Below are 22,911 nucleotides of genomic sequence, written 5' to 3' on the forward strand. Positions count from 1 at the left end.
GGTATTCTGCCCCTTTCTTTTTACTGCTCAAACCTCAAAAATATCAATTGATTAGATAAAACTCAATAAAAAATTGTGTAGGGAGACTATATGAATTATTCAGTTTTTCTCTTTCTGTGATCTCAAAGGTAAATACTTTTGATACTATTTTAGGAATATTTTCTCTTTTATTCATCTGTCACAATGAACAGAATTGTTTGTGTCCCAGTGGCAGTCTGGGAATTAAGATCCATGAGATCCCGTCTGCTTTCATTCAAAGTCCTGGTGACAAGGTACAGCTTGTTTGCACTCACGAGCAAACTGATTATGGAGTGATGCTCTGGTACTAGCACCCATTTTTTGAACTGACAGATTTGAAACTCATTGAATACTTAAACTATAAGGATGTCAAAATGGAAAAAAAAAACATATGAACATCACCTCAACATCAGTGGAGACCTGAGTCAGAACAATACAAAAAATGTTTCACTAATATTCCGACCAACTGGAGCTGAGGAGAGTGCAGTGTACTACTGTGCAGCTTGGTATGCATGATGACAGAAAACCTTTGTTGAGTTTACAAAAACATGACACACTCATGTGTCAGTGCCGATGGTTTTGTGAATGGCAGACACTTGCTTTTGTGGCTCTGGATTGTATTGATGTCCAGTCAGGTAATGCTATTGAGTTGTTGTGCAGAAAAAGAAAAAGAAACATTGCATATCTTGTCAGCTACATTACTTTAATTACTCAGATGTGATACTGTACAAAATTTTTATTACCTTGTCAAAAATGGTTGTCATTATAGTTTGTCAACTGTTATCTTTGTGGGAACTAGGCTGGATGAATAAGTCATTTCAAACATAAGTGAATACATTGAATGTAATTAAATTATTATTGGACTGAATTGGGATTGTATCTAATATAACTTGGACTGAAATTGTTTAGTTTCTCTGTAGTGGTGGAGACTGTCCTCCTCCTTAAATGTGCCCATGTGCTGTTTGTGCAGGCAGAAACATAAATAATTATGTTTAAAGAATAGGTGACCTCTAGTGATCATGAAAGCAACTGGATATGAAGGTTAAAAATGCTGTCTATGACAGTATGATTGCATTGTAAAAATATCTTTTTTTGATTTCTTCACCAAAGTAATCAGTAAAATGGCATCCACAAAAGCTGTTGCTGAGTTTTTAACTCAGCCTTAACCATGATTGGTTTTTAACCATAACCAAGTAAGTTTTGCCAAAATCCAACAATAAAGCAAGTGTTTTACTAAAGTGTTTTCATGATACTGAGGAATGTATGTTGGTCACAATCTCATGTCACACAGAGGCCAACGGTTGAAAGTCAGAACGAAGATGCTCCATTCATCCTCTTTTTTTTATGAAGACTTTGAGGCTTTTTAAAGCAGACTTGAAAATTAAGTTAACATTGATGTGGAAATGCTCATATGAATTGTATTTTCTCCTGCCACTTAAATTAGAAATACAACCTGTACAAGATGTAAAGAAGATAAAAGAATAATTTAACCACGAAATGTGTACTGGACAGGAGGGTAAATCATATTGTTTATGTCAAAAATTACCTTCGTAATATTGCTAAAATCAGGAACATCCTGTCTCAGGGTGATGCAGAGAAACTAGTCCATGCATTTGTTACTTCAAGACTGGACAACTGTAATTCTTTATTATTGGGCTGTCCCACATATTCTCTGAATAGCCTCCAGCTGATCCAAAATGCCGCAGCCAGAGTTCTGATGATAACTAACAGCAGAGATCATGTATCTCCAGTTTTAGCTTCTCTTCACTGGCTCCCTGTTAAATTCAGAATAGAATTTAAGATTCTTCTCCTCACATATAAAGCTCTTAATGACCGAGCTCCATCATATCTTAAAGATCTCATTGTAAGATATTTTCCTAACAGAGCACTTTGCTCCCAAACTGCAGGTTTACTTGTTGTTCCCAGAGTTTCTAAAAGTAGAATGGGAGGCAGAGCCTTCAGTTATCAGGCCCCTCTCTTGTGGAATAAGCTGCCAGTAAATGTCCGGGAAGCAGACACCCTTTCCACTTTTAAGATTAGGCTTAAAACTTTCCTTTTCGATAAAGCTTATAGTTAGGGATGGCTCAGGTAATCCTGAAACATCCCATAGTTAAGCTGCTTTAGGCTTAGATCTGGGGGACCTCATCTGTCACACCTTTCCTTACTTTGCTCTCTTTTCCCCCCTATTTAATTTCTCAAATGATATTATGTACATGTGACAATGTGTTTATTAACTTGTGTTTCCCTGTTCCAACAGGTATCCTTTGAATGGTGTTATATTAATTTTGAATTTAATTAATTGGATTATGATTACAATGAATTTTACTCCTGAATTTCACTATTATTAAAGTGCTTTTTATATGGCATTTGTTGTAATTTGGTGCCATATAATACAAAAAGAAAATTGAAAAAAAAAATTGAAACGGGACTGTCTCAAGCCTCGGTAAGCAAGAGGTTTTTAGAAAAACAAAACAAACCCATAAACGGATGATTCTGGAAACTTTTATTTTGAGGGAAAAAAAAATATATAAAAACATCTGAGTGACATCAATAGAAATCACATCAAGTGAGAACAAAATAGCCTGACACAAGTCAGGTATTTCAGCTCATTCAAGTGATATGAAGGAAACTAGACTGACAATGACGTCCAATATACAGACAGTCAAGAGAAATGGCATCACCATGTGCATCCACCAGAAATTAGAGATTTTTCAAACCAACTGTGATAAGTTTATACAATAGGACCTACCAAGACAGAAAGCTGGACAGGTTACCCATCCATGATTTGCAAGTTACAAGAAAGGCAACAATGACATCAAGTAAGTTGAACATGTTAAAAGTGACACAGCATAACATGTGATCTGTTATTCATCCCAACATACGAGAGGCCATACATACATACGGATATACTTCTACAGCAACTGAAAAACTAGAAGATTTGACCAGCAATTTTGTAAAAGGGTAGTCATTAAGGGTTTAGCAGAGTGGAATTTAATATTTGCTTTTTAATATTGAATGATTATAATTTGTGTTTCCAATTGAGAAAGACAAATGGAAGGAATAATATCAGCCTTTGTACAAATAAGTCTTCATTTGTTCCTTAGTGGCATGTCACCTTCAAATTACATACAACCCTACCCCTCCAATAATAAAAATGTATGCATGCATATAACCACAAGGTTCACTCATGCTTCTAAAAACCTTTATGCCCAACATCCTCACAGTAAAAGCAGTACCATATCTCTGAGGCACTACAGTGCTGATCCAAAATGATTACATTTAATGTTTACATAAAGTGGACTACATATAAATCATTCCTCTTCATCACATGAATAGGTGCTCTTGGCTGGTTTCATTTGACTATGACATTAAGGCTAGTGTTCTACCACAAGTCTAGATTTTCAGTCTTGGCAAAGCCTGGGTCTTTCCGGAGCTTCCAGTAGGTTCCGTTATAGAGCCACACCTCTCTTCCGGCATCATCAAGGGCTTTGCTGTAAAAGAAAATGGATAAATAAATTGTAATTGGCAAATAGCTAGCATCTATCCACCCATACAAATAGAATTACCCTTTAAAAATATTGCTATAACCCTCATACCAATGTTAAATTTACTTACTTGAAAAACCTGGGGATGTGCTCCTCTCCTCTCTTAGCCATTTCCTTCCGTCTTTCCCTCTGCTTTTCTTCCACCGCATCCTTTGTCTTGTCTGCCTCTGCCACTTTCCCTTCCTCTAGGAGCCTAAGGAAAAGGGGGATACGGTTACAGTCATAGAAATCAACAAGTGAGGGTCATAGAAGAAGTGCTTTCGGTAAAAATTCTTCCAAATAAAATATCAGTTCTTGTTTGTACCTCTGGTCTGGTCTGAATCGTGTGTCTGTAGGTGGGAGGATATCTTTCAGGTCTGCAGTCAGTTCATTAAGTTCTCTGGCATAACGGGAGAAACCATAGAACTGGAAGTGATCATCAGGCTGCACATCTGAAGAGAAAATGACAATGTTTCCCAAGACTGGTCATTGCACTAAAATGATAGATGTCAGCTGCAACTTTTTGGAGGTCATGTGATTCCATTTACAATTGTAATCAATCAACTATTTGCAGACTATAATAGAGGTTTCTTAGCTGTTAACTGTTAGCTGGTACATGCTTACAATGGGGTATTGAATCAAAGAAGATTTAGTGGGATCTGTTGGTGTCCTCATCTTTGTTCACTTTTTGTGATTTAAATAGTCTGGATTTTAACTTTATTACAATTCATTGGCTTGTGATTGTACTGCGTCTTTAAAATGCCCTGAGATGACTTCTGTTGTAGTTTGGCACTACATAAATCAAGTTTAAAAAAAAAAATTAAATAAAATCTATAATTGTAATATGATTCATGACAAATTTAAAGCACTGCTACTCACTGGGTTTCCAGATGCACTTTGGTGTCGGCAGAGTGTCACAGAAGATGCCTTCATGCCAGAGGCCCCCAAAACGATGGACCACCTCTCCAGTCCGATCCAGGACCACACCCTGCACCTCATTCTTGCTGTTGTCTGAGCTCCAGTAGCGAGACTGGAAAATGGAAATGCAATGGTGAAATAGGGGACAAATACAAGTAATGTCCATGTACATGAGATGGGCTTCTATTTGAAAGAGCAGTGACAGCTTGAAGAGGGACTGGCTAAACAAAGAAATCACCGTGCACATGTGTGTGTCTTAACCTTGACAAAGGTGATCTTGCAGGTGCACACATCACTCTTTGTGTTTCTGATGACCACTTCGCCATAGTGCTCCAACCAGCGCTGCTGACTCAACACGTTGTGGATACAGGTCACTGCCTTGTTCCATTCATAGTGATCACCGTACCTACATACAAAAATCATAATATTGCTTGTTAAATCCGTTTATGAATTTTCTATATTTTTTGTTCATCTGTCTTAAAATGTGCACCAAATCTTAGACAAGTGTGATACTGAACAACTCCAGTAGAAAAATTACCTGAATGTTATGCAGATAATACATGCTACAGGGAACTGGAACTTGCACAGCATGATCATAGTATGTCAAAAACTGCTCACTGAAACAGTATCAGTTTGATCCGACTAACTAGCTCGATATATAAGACCAGTCTATCACACATGGTATTGTTTTTTTTAGCATGTAAATACGCAAGAGTGTAATTCTCATGGCTGCATTTCCTCCATTTTAGACTGCTATTTTGGTTTGCCTTTATACTTCATGAGGTGGATTTCTTCTAAAAGGTGTAAGCATATCAGGAGGGAAGCTACTTGCCAGTCACAGTCATAAAGCAAAAGTATAAAAATACATTTCTTTGTTATATTTCATACTTGACATATTTGTGTTGGTCTTTGAGACCATGTGCACTAACATCCATTTACTCAGTTGCTTGCTGTCCATTTCTACAACATTGTTCTTACTATTATATGTTCTTCTTATTGTTCTACCAGGTTTCTAGGACTGCCTCCTTTCACCTTCGTAATATTGCTAAAATCAGGAACATCCCGTCTCAGGGTGATGCAGAGAAACTAGTTCATGCATTTGTTACTTCAGGATTGGACTACTGTAATTCTTTATTATTGGGCTGTCCCACATATTCTCTGAAAAGCCTCCAGCTGATCCAAAATGCCGCAGCCAGTGTTCTGATGAGAACTAACAGCAGAGATCATGTTTCTCCAGTTTTAGCTTCTCTTCACTGGCTCCCTGTTAAATTCAGAATAGAATTTAAGATTCTTCTCCTCACATATAAAGTTCTTAATGACCGAGCTCAATTATATCTTAAAGATCTCATTGTAAGATATTTTCCTAACAGAGCACTTTGCTACCCAAACTGCAGGTTTACTTGTTGTTCCCAGAGTTTCTAAAAGTAGAATGGGAATCTTATAGTTAGGGATGGCTCAGGTAATCCTGAAACATCCCATAGTTAAGCTGCTATAGGCTTAGATCTGGGGGACCTCATCTGTCACACCTTACATGCGACAGCTAAACTTCACAATCACAAGACTCCATTACCTGCATTATCATATGACTGGTGTAGTTAATATCAACAGTAACTCACTTGGGGAGGGCAACATTGACCAATCCTGAAGAGATTATCTCCACTGACTTCCCCCAAAACTTGTTCTTCCATCTCTGATCTTCAAGAACAGAAACCGTGGCATATTCACTCAATGCATATCAGATGAATTCAGCATTCATAAATAAATAAACCGCTCCTACCTTGCCAGAAAGTGAAGTTTTCTGAGTGTGCATGACAGGCAGAGATGGGTGGGTGGTGGCTGACCTACCAACATATAGCACAGCATTGCAGTCTATTCTTAAGCAGATATGGAGTTAGCATGCCCTCACTAGTGGTTACCTGCTCGCTGACATAATGGAATCCTCTGTCCTCTCTGTGATTCTCATACGTTTCTCCTAGGACAGGGTTGAAGGGTTTATAGCGATTTCTCCAGGATGCCCAGGCATAACCGGAGATGGAAAAAGCTCCTACAAATACCTAGAAACATGTACAGGTCTTCTCAATCCTTAAATGAAACTTGTACCTGGCTCAATTTTAACTCAGCTCCAACCTTTTAGGATTTAAAGTGAACCAAACTCACCATTCTCTCATAAGGATCATCAGTACGGTTGGCAATATCCAGCAGCTCAGAGTACTCTAGCTCTTCACAAAGTCTCTGAAGAAAAGACACAGGCTCATTTAGAGCAACTGGCATGGAGACTCTGGACAGGTCCTTTCCAATGTTATTGTACAGGATGGTCATAATGCCAATGTGACTGTTGTCTGCTCCTGCGGAGGGGAGGGTGGTGCGACGACCTGAATTGGAGCAATACAAAAATGCTGGGTATTCAAGGATGCTTAATTATCTCTTGGGGAAAAAGGAAACAGATCTTATCCCAAATTAAAATTTTCAATGAACATGTGGGCACAGCTGCCCTATGGAGCCAGTGACACAGCATGTGTGCTTCAAAAATGCTGTTTAGCGATCCAGTGTATATACAGATCTGATTGGCTACAAGGTCCAGCATTACAGGACCAGCTAAAAATGCTTCACTAATTTTTCCTCACTTGCATAACTGTCACATAATTGTGACGTAGATACGCTACCAGTATCGGTAGGCACAGTGCTGGATTTGTCAGTCATGCTCCTCAGACTGGCTCTGTAGTTCAGGGTAGCAGTGGCTAAAAAGAAGGGAGAAGAATGTTAGTTCCCTGGTCTGCTTTTATTTACATTGTATTTAGTCTTACTATCACAGTGGTACTTCTTCTGGTTTTGGTAATGGGGGGAGCCAAAAAACAAAACAAACAAACAAAAAAAAAAAAAAAAACACTCACAGTGTCCCTCTTCAGGCTCTGAGTTACTGGTGGTGGTGATGTCACTCAGGCCTGACTCATCTGAAGCCTCGGCCTCTGATGAAGTCTCGCACACTATTACCTCACTGGCATCAAAATACTCTGCCATGGATTCAGCAACAGAGGGAGCACGAAGACTATGACGACTCATGGATGGTGTCCTCTGCATGGAAGCCCAAAACAAAGGAGTAAGAAGATTTTGACCAAAGCTGCATTTTTAATATTCAAGTGTCCACACTATGAACAGACATGAGGCAGGATCTGCTCGATCCACTCAACAGAAACATATTCAGATGTATGAGGCATTGCTATGTCAGGGTTCTGAGTGGAATTCTCCAAAGCGCACGCAGTGAGTAAGGTCAGCGACACCAACCACCACTTATACAACTGTCATTCATTTGCAAAAACTTTTTTTTCCCAAAATAAGCTTCTGGGAGTGCAAGCCATCAGTAATTTTGGAACAAATTTCAGAATTGCGATTACACCATGAAAATTAATGCAAATGACTGAAAGCAGCACTAAAACACACAGTACACACCTGGTCTGGACAGACGGTGCAGAAGGATTCTTCAGTAGAGTCAGAGGACAGGGAAAACGAGTGGACTTTGGTCAGATGGGACTGTATGTCAAGCTACATGCACACACACATGCACACACAAACAAGCCATGCAGGGCAAATGCAGAAAAAACAGAAGATGCAGTAAATGAATGGGATGCCAAGCAGACTCCAGAGCACTCACAGCATAGGTGTGAATTATTCCCACCATCTCAATCAATAGTTGGCTTTCCTCAACCTTTTTTCCCCTCTATTCCTAAATAAATAATTCCCAAATAAAAATTTGTACATTATAAGTAATATGACAAAGGCTTTCTACTGTATCATGTTGGATGTGAAAAGATTTAGCGTAAACAAATAAGTCTCTTAAAACGTTTTGACAAGGTACTTTAGTTTTACACCAAGTGAGAGATGCATGTTATCACACAGGAGGAGAGGGTCACTAAAATATTCACAGTACGCCATTTCTTTCTGTACCGTTTAAATGTGTGGTGTATCGGGTGCTAATGTACAACTCCATGTTTCATGATGTATCCCCACTACTGCTTTGTTCAAAGTGTTCTATATGTAGTTATTTTTAAACTTTTAAAGCGTCCGTTAAAAGTATCCTAAACAATGCATTAGTTATTTATGTCTATATCTAATCATTGGTTGATTCAAAATTGTCACTCAATATCACAACCTCTGGAAGTTACTGACTTGTTGCTCAAACTTGAGACAAGTTGATAGCCAGCTGCCAGGAAACCAACAACAAAAATAAAGCCCAAATCACAGAAAATAAGAATGGTTCCACAGTTCTAGGAAACAAGTGGGCAGTTGAGATGGAATCTCACTCAACACCAAATCAAAGAAGCTACTGAAAACAGTCTCAGCAGGAAAGTGCTCGGTTTTAGTTTGTGACAACAATCTTTATCCATGTCTTTGAGTGTGGAAAGAGGGAGAGACATCCTTGAGGTGTGTTACCTCATGTCTCAACTGTGATGTGCATGTCCTGTCTAGAAACAGCCCAAACCTGCTCAACAGTTTCGCACAGAAACAATGGAGGCCATATCCTCCACGTTTGTGTAGATCCGAGAGGTCGATACTAATACTCTGTGCCAACAATAAGCCCCAAAACTCAAAGTAAAGGGATGTTGTAAAAAACCAAGTCTGGTTTTGATGTCAAGAACCATGATTGATTGAATTTAATTTTTTCAGCATTGTGTGTGTGTGCGTGCGTTACCTCAGACATAGTGCTGCAGAGAGTGGCAAGCTGCTGTGACGTGCTCTGCCTCAGGTCTGGGCCGGTCCAAGCCTGCCTCAGTCTCTCCCTTTCCAAGGTCAAAACTTCATGAATGGACTTCAGAGAAGTGTGGACTGCAACACAATATCCATGAGATTTTATTTATTTATTTATTTAAACCAGTGGCCAATTTCAGTTGAGGAACTGATACAACATATAGAAAGGGGGATAAAAAAAAAAAAATTAAAAAAAACCTGACTCCTGCTAAGAAACAGTAAAACCTCTCTCAATGACACACCGACTATGATAAATGTTATTTATGCACCATTTATGCACAAATGGTGTGAATACTCTTACTTTTTTTTTGGAATAATCTTAAATCAATAAAAATAAACTAGAAAAAAATAATAATTTATCACAGTCAGCTGTGAGTTGGGAAACTCTTACCCCTCTGAGAAACAGTGCAGATGTCCTGATGGAGCTTCTTGGCCTCAGGTGAAGTGACTTGAGGGTTTGACAGCTGAGAATAGACGTAGTCAGGGATAGACTGAACAGACGCCGCCAAGCCTGAGCTGCAGTTAGTACTCAAGTGGCTTGATGTGAACTACGTAGGACCACAGAATACATCATTTCAGAATAAGAATGAACCTACATGTTTATAAATGAAACCTAAACTAGCTTAAACCACTCCCTCTATGCCTCCTAGTCACCATTCCATGACCCCCAAAAAGTCCTTTTTAAAAAAAAAAAAAAAAAAAAAGTGAGGTACAAGAGGCCCCTTGCATACACACAAACATTTCTACTCTTAATATACAGCTCTCGTCTTTCCTATAAGTACACAAGAATAAAGGCAATGGGTGTAGTTTGGGGTTCAGTAACTCACTTGAGGATATGTCACAGAGCAGTGAAAACAGAAAATCAAACCAAAGACCATTTATTGACAGAGCACACTCTCCCCCTAATATACTTCAACTGGAAGTCTCATTAACTTCCACTGTCAGCCAAAGAAAATTCAAGCGCTGCATCTCATCCAATGGTCCAGGGTACAACCCTTGTCTCGTTTTTGCAACTTTCTTCTGTTTCTTTGAAAGAGTGTCAAACTTTTTAAATTAGTTAAATAAGCTGTCATTGTTTGCATTGGGGGAGCTCAACTATGAGTGTTTTTCCCTTTTTAATCTAAAAATAAAAAAATAAAAAAGTTCTTTCCTGTTGCTCTAGCTGTTCTGGGCATGAGAGTTAGAATTTCATTCAAGGTCAGGTTTGTTACGAACAGGATTCTTAGCTGGGCAGTTTCAGTAGTCTAGCTCTGTGGATTTCAAACATTCTTGACAGCTGAATAATTATTTCTGAAAGTAATATAACGAAATTTGATCTCATATTGGGAAGTTCTTATGTCCCAGATGAGCAGAAATTTGATCAAATAACCAATGAAACTACGTTAATATGATATCTCTGAACAAAATGAGAATTGCTCAATAAACAGTGTAAAAAACAGAGCAGAAGTCAAAAGGATAAATGAGTGAAGAGGAGGAAGACGTCAGATATGAGTTTACAGTTTGTCACAGCTCAGTGTTCAACATTAAGTGTAGCATATGACACCTTCGTCAAAGATCGGACTCATTCTAAATCTTATCTGGATTTCATTCCAGTTTGCAGGCTGAGTCCCATCTTATGCAATCATGATGGAGTTACTTCCTGATTAAGAGAACAGCCAACAGTTAACATTATTGGATGGTCTATTCCTAATATCTATCTGGCCTACATGTTTCACTGTAGTAACACCTGCCTACCTTGTCGTCATGTTGATTGTCTGATTAGTTGTGCTACAACAGTATGCAGAGGCACTGGACAGCTGTCGTTTGTGGCTCTCACATGCTTGCATTTTCACTCTAGAATACTTTGGAGACCACCGACTACAAAAGTTGTTGCGAGTACTGAGAGCTGCTGTAATGGATTTGATACATCTACAGACAGCAGAAAAAACATTTACTGTAAAAACTGCAAGGCTTCATTTTAGGGCAACACTAGAAAGGTTTGAACTATGAAACTTGGTTATTTTGACTTGTTTTGAAGTACACCACCCTTTGTTATGCACTGCACCTCGGGACAGAAATACAGAAATTTGCAACTGTTACCTAGCCCTGTGGGTTTTTGACTGTTACCTCTTCAACGGAACAAAAAATTAATAAATCATATGTATGGCTGTACATGTGCATGGCTGACAAATTTTATCACAGTGGTATTACATCCCATAAATATAGGAGGAGCCAAAAAGCTTAATGAGTGTCACTTTAATAAAGCATACACCTGCACCGCTACCAACACCCCATCTCCCACCTTCCTGAAGAAAAGAATGACTCTCCCCAAGTGTCACATTACAATCTACACTATATTCTACTGCTTTCCCCTCAAACACTGGCAGTGAGAACAGGCGGGGCCTTTCATTGCTGGTTCTAGACATTTGTTTGGTATAACAGCAGTTTAGGAGTGGACAATAAGGAGCGATAGATATGGTTTCTGTACCACTGAGCCTCGTGATTTGCATTGTTACATTAAGAATGGATGTTTTAAGATTCCTTGACACCAATTAAAAAAAAAAAAATCAATGTGTACCAAAGCTATGCTTTAAAGCTTAAACATTTCCAGGACTACCACACAAAGCAACTTTAAACATGTCCAATAATATCAAATATTTAGAATTTCTCCATCATTTAGATTAATTTTTCCACCAGGAAAATGACAGAATTAAGGACTGGTTAGAAGTCTTGGTTAAGTTTAATAATGATTGAGTATATTTCAAACTCTTACCATTCCCCCCATGGCTTCAACTCGGGACAAAGTCCTGGAGTGACCCAAGACTTTCCCTGTCTTTTTTTTGGGTTTCTCCAGGGACAGGTTCTTTAAAAGAGAGATGGAAGTCGACAAACATTCTTGGGTTAGAGTTAGGTTAGGGATCACTACCCTAAACATTAGCTTTCTTTCATTAGCTTACATCTATAATTGTGAATGGATTAAAAATAAATGATCCTCTGTCCTGCCATTTTTCACTGTAAAGAGGACTAGGTGAGGAATCATATTTGTAGTTGAGATTAGTCATTCCTCACCTGCATGCTGATTCGCATCTCCAGGTCTGTGTTTGTGATTGGCAGGCCTCCTTCCAACCAGTGGAGTCTCTGTATTAGCTGAGCCAGTTCCGTCAGCTCTGCCTGACAACGCGACAGGTCTGAAAGTAATCACCAGTAAAAGATGAAGTAGAGAACAAACAGACAGGTTAGTGTTCATTTATGATATAAGCAACATGTTTATGGTCTGTATTTCAATGCATGTATGGCTCTTATTGTAGATTTTGAGGAAACATGGTTGCCAACCAAGCTTCCCTTTGTGGATACGCATTACATGTAGCCCTCACCATTGGAGGTAGCATCAATGTCATGGGTCTGTTGCAGCCAGGCTGACACCTTGCTGGTCACCCCTGGATAAGAGGTGACCGGGGCAGGGCTTGCCATCTCTGGATGGTATACAGATGCTGAGCTAGTATAGTGAGCAGGCTGGAACGAAACATGATTGAAGTCAATAAAAAAACATGAAGTGTCAGGTGAGAAACTTGGACATGTTACAGAACACAGGCCATTAGTATGCCTAATCAGAGTGTGATGTGAGGCTCAAATTTAGTCAGGGTGAAACTGACCATGATGCCAATAATCAGAGCAAACTCAGTATACCGCAGATTACACGTCTTTGTACTTTCTCTGCTTTGTCTGTTATGGATGAAATCATATTTTACCAGTGTCTCAATGTTTAGCTCGGTTTTGATATGGGGGAAAGAAACGTTTAACTAAATGTGGAGACTAAAGCTTTCCACATAAACATGTCCTGACAGTATATTACGAAGCGCTCTCTTTAATGCACCATCCATATCCATAAGGTAGGATTAATCACAGGCTGCTGCGTTGGATCGTAGGGATGTAGCAACGTATCCCTAACTATCTGGGACCTCTGTTCTGCTGTCATGTTATTCCTGAAGGATATGAAAACTGGTACTCAGTGGGACAATAAGCAGGATTTAAACAGAATTTTTGGTTTGGGGAAAAAAAAAAATAAAATAAAATAAAAATAAAAATCAGGCAGGTGACATTTTACTCAAACAGGAATCTAGACTCACCATTGCTCTGCTCTGCTGAGCGAGCGTGGTCATAGCTGGCAGGGTGCTCTGGCCCAAGGAAAGAGCATGAAGCACACCACGATGAACACTCATTGCTTCATTTTTCCGAAAAACACGGTGAGCGCACAGCTTGGTCAACCATATGTAGAAGATATCACTGTTCTTTGCCTAACAAGGAGAAAGGGGAGAAAACAAAAGAGAACAGTGGAACTGAGACATTATGAATAATAGTACATGTCAGTTTAACTGAATACTAAAGAAAATCCAGAAACTTGGCTTTAAACTTTGTATAAATCCTCTGGAGTTTACCAAGTGAACAGTTCAAGAGCATGTCGTCAGTTTGTAATCACTCAGATGACAGCTCCTACATGTAGTTACCTTCATATGGTAGAGGTTGTCTCCTGCATCCAGATCTATGCGTTTGGACTTCTTGTTCACAGACATGACAGCCAGGCTGACATCCAGAGAGCCATGGAGCTTTCCCCTCTGTATCTACAACACAGCAGCAGAGTGTGTTTAATTTTTTTTTACCTTGTTACTAATATCCAAACACAAAAAAAACCAGCAGTGTTCTGTTGATTACTCACATCTTGCTGTGTCTTGGAGTACTTGAGAATTCCTCTTTCCAACAGGAAGTACCTCTAACGGGAACAAATCATAATGAAGTGTTAGAGATAAAACCGTCTCAGTCTTGTTAAACAAGAAAATATTCATCTTATTCTGATGTACAATCAGCAACTTGTTGTTTTTGTTTTGTTTTTAGGCAAAGAATGTGAAACTGTTCTTTTTGCTTTGTTCCGTTTTATGTTACTGCAAACTGAACCAGTTTGGGTTTTGGATTGATGCCAGTCTACACTGCAAGTATTTTGAGTTGGACAAATTGTGTGTAAATTTGCCTCACAACTCCACTACTGTGGATTCAAAATGAAAATCAAATGGATCTTTTTTCAAAGGGTTGACGTCACCTGAATTTGAAAGGGTTTACTAAAAAAAAAATTGCTTTAACTGTGGAAGCATGCAATTCCTAAACAAAGAATTGCCATCTTAAGCATCCTTCAAAAAACTCTTCTGAGAATGCTTCTTCCTCTAACACACCTAACTCACACTTAGTTTCACTTGTACTGTCTTTTACATAGATTTTAAACTTAGTACATACACCATAGTTTCTGACTGTACTGCAGCTTCAATGTCAGTCCTCATTTGTAAAAAGCCTATGCTCAATGCTTTTTGGATAAAAGCCTACGCCCAATGAAAAGATCTTAAAATCTAACCATTTATTTTATAGGGACAAAGATTTTACCCTCACCTTGTGCCAGCCTTTAAGTGGGTACTTCCTCCTCTTCATCAGATAGCCCTCACAGATCCCAGGGATACTAAGGTCCAGAGAGGAGCCAGGAACTGAACAAGCGTCAAAGTTCTGCAAATCATCCATCACCTCCCAGTGACGAGACTGACAAAAAAGAAAAAAAAAGCTTTTCATCTTAGATGCAAGTCAGTCTTTTCTCTTTCATCTACATCTGGACATACTCTATTGATTTGATATTTCTTTATGAAAGAAAGTCAAAAACTTGGGCTACATTTTTAAATTCTATTGAAAAAAGATAAATGCGTAAATCTCTCATGAATACACACAACTCAAAATAAGAGTTTAATCCCCCCCTCTAAACATAGATAGATGCAGCTAGAATAGATTTCAACATCAAATTAATTTTACACCAATATTAGCCTTTCTTACCTGCTTTGAATGTTTGGATGAGCCGGTGCTGCTGTTCCGTGAGTGGCCTGGTTTGAAAGTGCTGGCTGGGGATTTGTCAAGAGAGCTAATGACTGACTGGCTGCTGCTCGCAATGGGTGGACACACCTGTGGGTCCATGGGTGCAATGGGATGAGGAAAGCTTTGCATAGTGAGAGATGAAGGTCAGGGAAAGCTGTAGCTCATGGCAAAATGCAGCACTATGGAGGTAAACAAAAAGTAGAAACATTAAATGTAAAGTGACATGTTCAGGCAGAGTGAAAATCATCTAAATTTGAAATAAACAAGTGAGATGTTACTAGTGCTACTGATAATATTAACAGTCTTGAGTTACCAGTCTTGAGTAGGAATAGGGAAATACTTTTTTTCTCCTTAATATTCATCACAAGTTTACAGTACACCCAAAATTAACATCAGGGTATACACATCAATGTGCGAGTGTGCCAACTAAATAAAAGCCTTTCACCAAAGTTAATGCTTTCTAAGTGTGGACTTAGAAACATACTTTATTGTTAATTATGTGTGATCAAGATAAAAAAGTAGCTTAATTGAAAGAACTATAACTTTAGCTTCAGTTTTTCGCTGATTATAGTTTCTGGCTGCTGTGATCTAGTTTAGTATTCATTTTCGTTTTCCAAAGCTCTGCATTGAGTAATGTACAATCATAGTCAAACTCAGCAAAAAGGAAAAAAAAGAAAAGTGTTTGGATTGTAATGTCAGTTTACTAAATAAAAGAAAAAAAATCTAAGGTGAAACCCAGTTGTCAACGGATGGGGAGGGAAAAGACAAAAGAACACCCTTGCAGCATTCCCTGGTCTTATTCAACAGGTGAACATCAGCCTGTAAGAGGAAGCATTCATTGTTGAAATTCCAGTCTGCAGTTTCTAGAAGTTAGACCAGATTCTGGTGGCAGTTTCTCACTGATGGCAGGCAGCCACATTTCTCACACGATACACTCAAAAACATAAAGCTACACAATTTTTAAAAAAAAAAGAAGAAATTGTTTTTCTCTTTAGGTTTGGTGTAGGTAGTTATATCTGTGACCTCATTTCCTCCTGCAATCCTCAACCACACATTTTGATCTCTTTGCCCTATTTAAAAGATATATCAACAAAACAAACTGGGCTTGAAAAAATATTAAATTAAGCCCATATCTGTCCACCACCTCCAAATCAGAAGAAAGGAAAAGACAGGAAAGCAGGAGACAGGATTTCAAATTAAACACACCTGTGTTGTTGGATCTCTAACAAGCTGCTTCAGTGTAGTCCACAGAGAACTCCTCAAATCTTCTTTCAAACAGGTAGATTTGCTAAAAAGTCACTATTTCACTTTGAAAATAAAATCATACCACCAGATGACAGGAATTTTTAGCTTCAGCTGTCTTCTTCAGTGTTGCATGGAGCAGTGCCACACCTGAGTGATGACTCGTTTGTCAGAGTGGCGCCTATCAAAGCCAATAGGTATCTGGGCGGGGCTGAAAGTAGAACACCTCTGCCTCACCAAACAGGCTTGTCAACTCTGTCATCACAAGGACGACAAGCTCTGCAACAGATTTGTTATCAGTAGATGCACAGTAGAAATAGTAAGAGTCAGTAGGTAGTATTCAGAAAATCCTTAACCACAAAAGCAGATGCAGGAAACAATGTGTGCAAATTTTAGGCCAAATTAAATTGAGCAAGTTAACATGTCATAGAGAGCCAAATTCCACTTTGAAACAACCCGTCAACTCTTTTCAGTTTATTCTTGCAGCACAACTAAATTTGGTTTTGAAATTTGAGAATAATTCTAATCCAATCCTCACAAATTTATCTTTGTGTCACAGAGCTCCATTGTTGCCCTGTTTAATCATCATGATCACAGAATATTTTGATAACCCAACATATATATTCCTCCAGCCAAATACTGAAAATATTCCAACAGATGCACCATCGGCTCCTTTTCAAGCAGTGGCTGATAAAAAAAAGAAAATAGTAGCAATTAATGAGCATTTCTAAAAGTTAGTATTAATTTGTGAAAAAAAATGTCCTTAAGTAAAAAATGTAAAAACAGGGGCGGGGAACTGCAGAGTGCAGCCAAGGGGACCACTTACGTGGCCCCATCCACTACACCCCACAGAACACACACGCCCCCAAAACCCTTCATGTGTGAGTGTGTGCTGTGTACAGGAGCCAAAAGGGAGAGGGGTATGGGGATATACACCGGGGCTACTCTCCCCCGGAGAGGGCAGCCAGGGACTGGCTGCAATAGGCACCCCCGCTACCTGGGACCCAACACAGGGCAGGAGGGCCTGATGTCCACCAGGCTCGGGGCCAGTAGCGACCATATTCCGGGAGCTACTGTACTCCCAGAAGGTACCCACCCCGCCCCACCCCACTCAACCCAACCCCACCCCACCCCGGAGGACCTCTACAAACAAAGAAACAAACAACAACAAACAAAGCACCCGGTCACACCAGACGCAGCAGCCCGGGCCTGAGACCCACCATCACCCAGCCCCCCCCCCCCCCCCCCCCCCCCCCCCCCCAAAAGGGAAAAGCACCCCCCCACCGCACGCCCCAACACCCTAAAGAAAACAACCACCTGCGGACACCCTGGAGGTCCCAGAGCAACAAGCCTGGCACCAGGACCTGCACCAACCCACCCATACTGTGGCATGTCCAGGGCAACCCAGCCCCCCCGAGGGCAAGGCAGCGCCCAGCCACCAGGCCCAGGCCCAGCACCACCACCCACGCCAGAGCGGCCCGGCCACCCGGTATAGAGCCAGCAGCCACCACGCCAAGGCCCCTAAGGGACCCCGCCCCACACCGCAAGACAGCCCCACCTGCAAGCCCCCAAAACTGCCCTCCAAGCCCTACACACAGTCCCCCCCAGCAATGACCAACCAGGTCCCCACGACCTGAGAGACCACCAGACGCCCGAAGTCACCCCCCCCCCCCCCCCCCCCCCCAGCACACACCCAACTGCCCAGAGCGACGGGACAGCAACCCACCACCACCACTATGTGATAAAGCTAATCAGCGGGGACCAGAGAGAATGAAATTCAACCAATTGATGTTTTGAGGAGGCAGACATTGTTTCCATGCTAATATAATCTAAAAGAACATTTCTAAACTGGTTAATACACAGATTGTTCTTCGCTTTCCAGTTCATGAGAATAGTTTTCTTTGCGATACATAACACTGTGAGGACCATGTGTGCTGAGTTCATTTCCATGTTGATGTTGTCTAAGTCACCCAGTATGCACAGTGTGGGACATGCAGGAATGCTACACTTAAGCCATGCTGATAGGTCCGTACAGACTTCAAACCAGAACTTCTGGACAGGCGCACAAAACCACAAAGCGTGTGCATAATCATCAGGTGTGTTATCTGTGCAATGTGAGCAGATGTTTGAGTGTGTTAGACCCATCCTGAACATCCTTTGTCCTGTATAGTGTGTTCTATGAAGAATTTTGTATTGTATGAGCTGTAAATTAGGATTTCGAGTCATTCTGAAGGTGTTCAAACATATTTGTGGCCAGAAGCTATGACTAGAACTGATGGATAAATCTGCCTCCCATTTTGAGGATGGTAGAGACAATGTGTCATCTATCTTAGACAATAATTTATATATTTTTGATAGTAGTTTTGGGGTGCAGATGCTTAGAAATTCTGCTACCCTAGTCGGGAGTTGTATGTCTGGTTGGTGGAGGATATATTTCTTTGTTATTATAGACTTAAGTTGTTGATATTCTAGGAATTTATTGCTGCCTATCTCATGTTGTGATATGAGCTCATCAAATGAAATAAAATTTCCATTTTGGATTATATGTTCCAGATGTTTGATTCCTTTGATCTTCCACAGAGGAAAGTTTAGCATTGTTTTGTTTTGCAGGATGTCATGATTGTTCCAGATGGGTGTAAGCTTACCCCGTGTAAGCTTACACCAATGTGCTGTGTACAGGAGCCAAAAGGGAGAGGGGTATGGGGATATACACCGGGGCTACTCTCCCCCGGAGAGGGCAGCCAGGGACTGGCTGCAATAGGCACCCCCGCTACCTGGGACCCAACACAGGGCAGGAGGGCCTGATGTCCACCAGGCTCGGGGCCAGTAGCGACCATATTCCGGGAGCTACTGTACTCCCAGAAGGTACCCACCCCGCCCCACCCCACTCAACCCAACCCCACCCCACCCCGGAGGACCTCTACAAACAAAGAAACAAACAACAACAAACAAAGCACCCGGTCACACCAGACGCAGCAGCCCGGGCCTGAGACCCACCATCACCCAGGCCCCCCCCCCCCCCCAAAAGGGAAAAGCACCCCCCCACCGCACGCCCCAACACCCTAAAGAAAACAACCACCTGCGGACACCCTGGAGGTCCCAGAGCAACAAGCCTGGCACCAGGACCTGCACCAACCCACCCATACTGTGGCATGTCCAGGGCAACCCAGCCCCCCCGAGGGCAAGGCAGCGCCCAGCCACCAGGCCCAGGCCCAGCACCACCACCCACGCCAGAGCGGCCCGGCCACCCGGTATAGAGCCAGCAGCCACCACGCCAAGGCCCCTAAGGGACCCCGCCCCACACCGCAAGACAGCCCCACCTGCAAGCCCCCAAAACTGCCCTCCAAGCCCTACACACAGTCCCCCCCAGCAATGACCAACCAGGTCCCCACGACCTGAGAGACCACCAGACGCCCGAAAATGCTGAAAATGCTGAAAATGAGGTAAATCTAATCCACCACAGTCCTTGGTCTTCTGTAGGGTTTTTAAACTAATACGTGGTGGTTTGTTTTTCCACAGAAATTTGGAGATGCATGAATCTAGTGACTTAAACCAAGTAGCAGATGGTTTTATGGGGATAATTGAGAACAAATAGTTAACTTTTGGTAGTATCATCATTTTAATGGTTGTAACTCTCCCCATAAGTGATATAGGTAAGGACTTCCAACGAGAGAGATCGTCCTCTACTGTCTTTAATAATTGCACATAATTTAGCTTTGTTAGCTCTGAGAGCCTGGAGGAAGTGTTTATGCCTAAATATCTAATATTTCCTGACTGTAAAGTGATCGCAGGTATATTCTGGACCCTACAGTTAATGGGCAGAACTGTGGTCTTAGACCAATTGATAGAGTAGTCAGAAAGTGCTGAGAATTTATCTATGAGTGAGATCGTGTGAGTGAGAGACGTCTGTGAGTTCTGGAGGAAAAGTAATACATCATCAGCATAAAGACTTATTTTATGCTCAATATTTTGGGGTTGGATGCCTTTAATATTTCTATCTTGTCTGATAGCAGCTGCTAAAGGTTAGATGAAAATAGCAAAAAGTGATGGAGAAAGTGGGCAACCCTGTCTTGTACCTCTCTGCAGACTGAAGCTTGGAGAAGTTTGATCATTTGTCCTGACACTTGCATTTGGGGAGCTATATAATATCCTTATCCAGTTGATGAAGTGTGACCCAAACCCGAATTTGTTTAATGCTGCGAATAAAAATTTCCAGTTCACTCGATCAAATGCTTTTTATTGTGGTTTCCAGGTTGTTGATGGTAGAATAGTCTATGAGATTAATTAGCCTGCGAGTGTTAGTGGATGAGTATCTACCCTTAATGAAACCTGTCTGGTCAGGATGTATTATAAGTGGAGTTATTTTTTCTATTCTTTTGGCGAGGGCTTTACAAATTATTTTGAGGTCTGCATTTATTAGAGATATTCGGCGGTAGCTGGATGGAAGTATGGGGTCTTTTCCTGGTTTCTGTAGCAGGATAATGTTAGCAGAGTTCATGTGTGGGGATAATCTGCTATTCTGCTTAACTTGTAATACCATTTTGTGAAATGCAGATGCCAAAACAGTCCAAAATTCTTTGTAGAACTCTGCTGGAAAACCATCTGGTGGCCACCCGGGGCTTTGTTACTAGGCATATGTTGAAGGGCTTCATGGAGTTCTCCTATTGAGAGAGGTGAATCCAGAGCCATTGCCTGTTCGGTTTGTAATTTTGGAAGGTTGATCTATGTTACTGTCTGATGGATCATTTTGTGATGAATATAAGGTTTTATAGTCCCTAAAAGCATTGTTGATTTCATGGGTGACATATCCTTTTCAGTCTTTAACACAAGTGATTGTTGTTTTCTCTTTATTTCTCTTTAGTTGGTTAGCTAGGAACCTTCCAGATTTATTGCCATGCTCAAAGTTCTCCAAGCAAAGTCTTTGTATCAGAAACTGTGTTTGTTTGTTAATAATTTTGTTTAATTCAAGTTTAGCTTTTCTTAGTTCATTCAGTGTGTGTTCCTCTTTGGTTTTGTTCCTCTCATGATTTGATCCTGAGTTCTAAATCTGATATCCTTGAACATTCCCTCTTTTTCTTATTTGATGAAAAAGAGATTATTTTGCCTCTCATGACTGCTTTTCCGGCTTCCCAGAGAGTACAAGCTAACATTCCTGGCAGGTCATTATTTTCTAAATATACAGACCATTCCATTTTGAAATAATTAATAAAATCAGGGTCTTTTAATAATGATGTATTAAATCTCCAATTCTTGGTGGTATAACTCTTTTATTCTTCAGTGTGATAGAAACTGGAGCGTGATCACTGATAGTGATGGGGTGGATTTTGGTGTCTGAAATATCCCTCATCAAGGAACTGCTAACTATGAATTCCTTCACTTAAACCAAGTTAAAACTGCTTTGTCCTTCATATTTGTCCATGTTTAAGCTGGTTTCAAACATAAACTTCTTTTTATAACCTTGTATGAGAAAGAACCACACTTATGTTTGAGCAATACACTCCTTATGAGGAGTTATGCACGATTTAGGATTTTGCTGTAAAATGAATTCCTTCACTTAAACCAAGTTAAAACTGCTTTGTCCTTCTTATTTATCCACGTCTACGCTGGTTTCAAGTATAAACTTCTTTATATTACCTTATATGAGAAAGAACCACACTTGTTCTTCTGGAATCCGAAATTCGCTTTCTTTTAACGAGATAGTCAAGATTTCAGATATTGCCATAAAATGAATTGCTTCACTCAAACCAAGTTAAAACTGCTTTGTCCTTCATATTTGTCCACGTTTAAGCTGGTTTCAAACATAAACTTCTTTTTATAACCTTGTATGAGAAAGAACCACACTTATGTTTGAGCAATACACTCCTTATGAGGAGTTATGCACGATTTAGGATTTTGCTGTAAAATGAATTCCTTCACTTAAACCAAGTTAAAACTGCTTTGTCCTTCTTATTTATCCATGTCTAAGCTGGTTTCAAGCATAAACCTCTTTATATTACCTTATATGAGAAAGAACCACACTTGTTCTTCTGGAATCCGAAATTCGCTTTCTTTTAACGAGATAGTCAAGATTTCAGATATTGCCATAAAATGAATTGCTTCACTCAAACCAAGTTAAAACTGCTTTGTCCTTCATATTTGTCCACGTTTAAGCTGGTTTCAAACATAAACTTCTTTTTATAACCTTGTATGAGAAAGAACCACACTTATGTTTGAGCAATACACTCCTTATGAGGAGTTATGCACGATTTAGGATTTTGCTGTAAAATGAATTCCTTCACTTAAACCAAGTTAAAACTGCTTTGTCCTTCTTATTTATCCATGTCTAAGCTGGTTTCAAGCATAAACCTCTTTATATTACCTTATATGAGAAAGAACCACACTTGTTCTTCTGGAATCCGAAATTCGCTCTCTTTTAACGAGATAGTCAAGATTTCAGATATTGCCATAAAATTAATTGCTTCACTCAAACCAAGTTAAAACTGCTTTGTCCTTCATATTTGTCAATGTTTAAGCTGGTTTCAAACATAAACTTCTTTTTATAACCTTGTATGAGAAAGAACCACACTTATGTTTGAGCAATACACTC

The 22,911-nt window shown here is 40.2% G+C and overlaps 1 protein-coding gene across 1 annotated transcript; it reads right to left on the reverse strand.

Annotated features, from left to right (window-relative positions):
* Window positions 1-2,772: 2,772 nt before the first annotated feature.
* On the reverse strand, window positions 2,773-16,478 carry LOC140272819 (oxysterol-binding protein-related protein 7-like). The gene is made up of 23 exons (XM_072368291.1): window positions 16,290-16,478; window positions 15,045-15,262; window positions 14,616-14,759; window positions 13,897-13,950; window positions 13,688-13,801; window positions 13,310-13,477; window positions 12,557-12,695; window positions 12,252-12,370; window positions 11,956-12,045; window positions 9,595-9,751; window positions 9,148-9,281; window positions 7,908-8,000; window positions 7,352-7,532; window positions 7,124-7,198; window positions 6,618-6,832; window positions 6,377-6,514; window positions 6,238-6,301; window positions 6,077-6,155; window positions 4,722-4,866; window positions 4,422-4,572; window positions 3,868-3,994; window positions 3,634-3,756; window positions 2,773-3,509 (listed from the first exon to the last, which is right to left on the reverse strand). Exons 2-23 carry the CDS (start codon window positions 15,210-15,212, stop codon window positions 3,401-3,403), a joined length of 2,787 nt encoding a protein of 928 aa, XP_072224392.1. The 5' UTR covers window positions 15,213-15,262; window positions 16,290-16,478; the 3' UTR covers window positions 2,773-3,400.
* Between the last annotated feature and the right edge of the window lie 6,433 nt (window positions 16,479-22,911).

This window comes from Leuresthes tenuis, unplaced genomic scaffold (genome assembly GCF_036924035.1).
Source record: "Leuresthes tenuis unplaced genomic scaffold, fLeuTen1.0.hap1 SCAF_17, whole genome shotgun sequence".
Taxonomy (NCBI): Eukaryota; Metazoa; Chordata; class Actinopteri; order Atheriniformes; family Atherinopsidae; genus Leuresthes; species Leuresthes tenuis.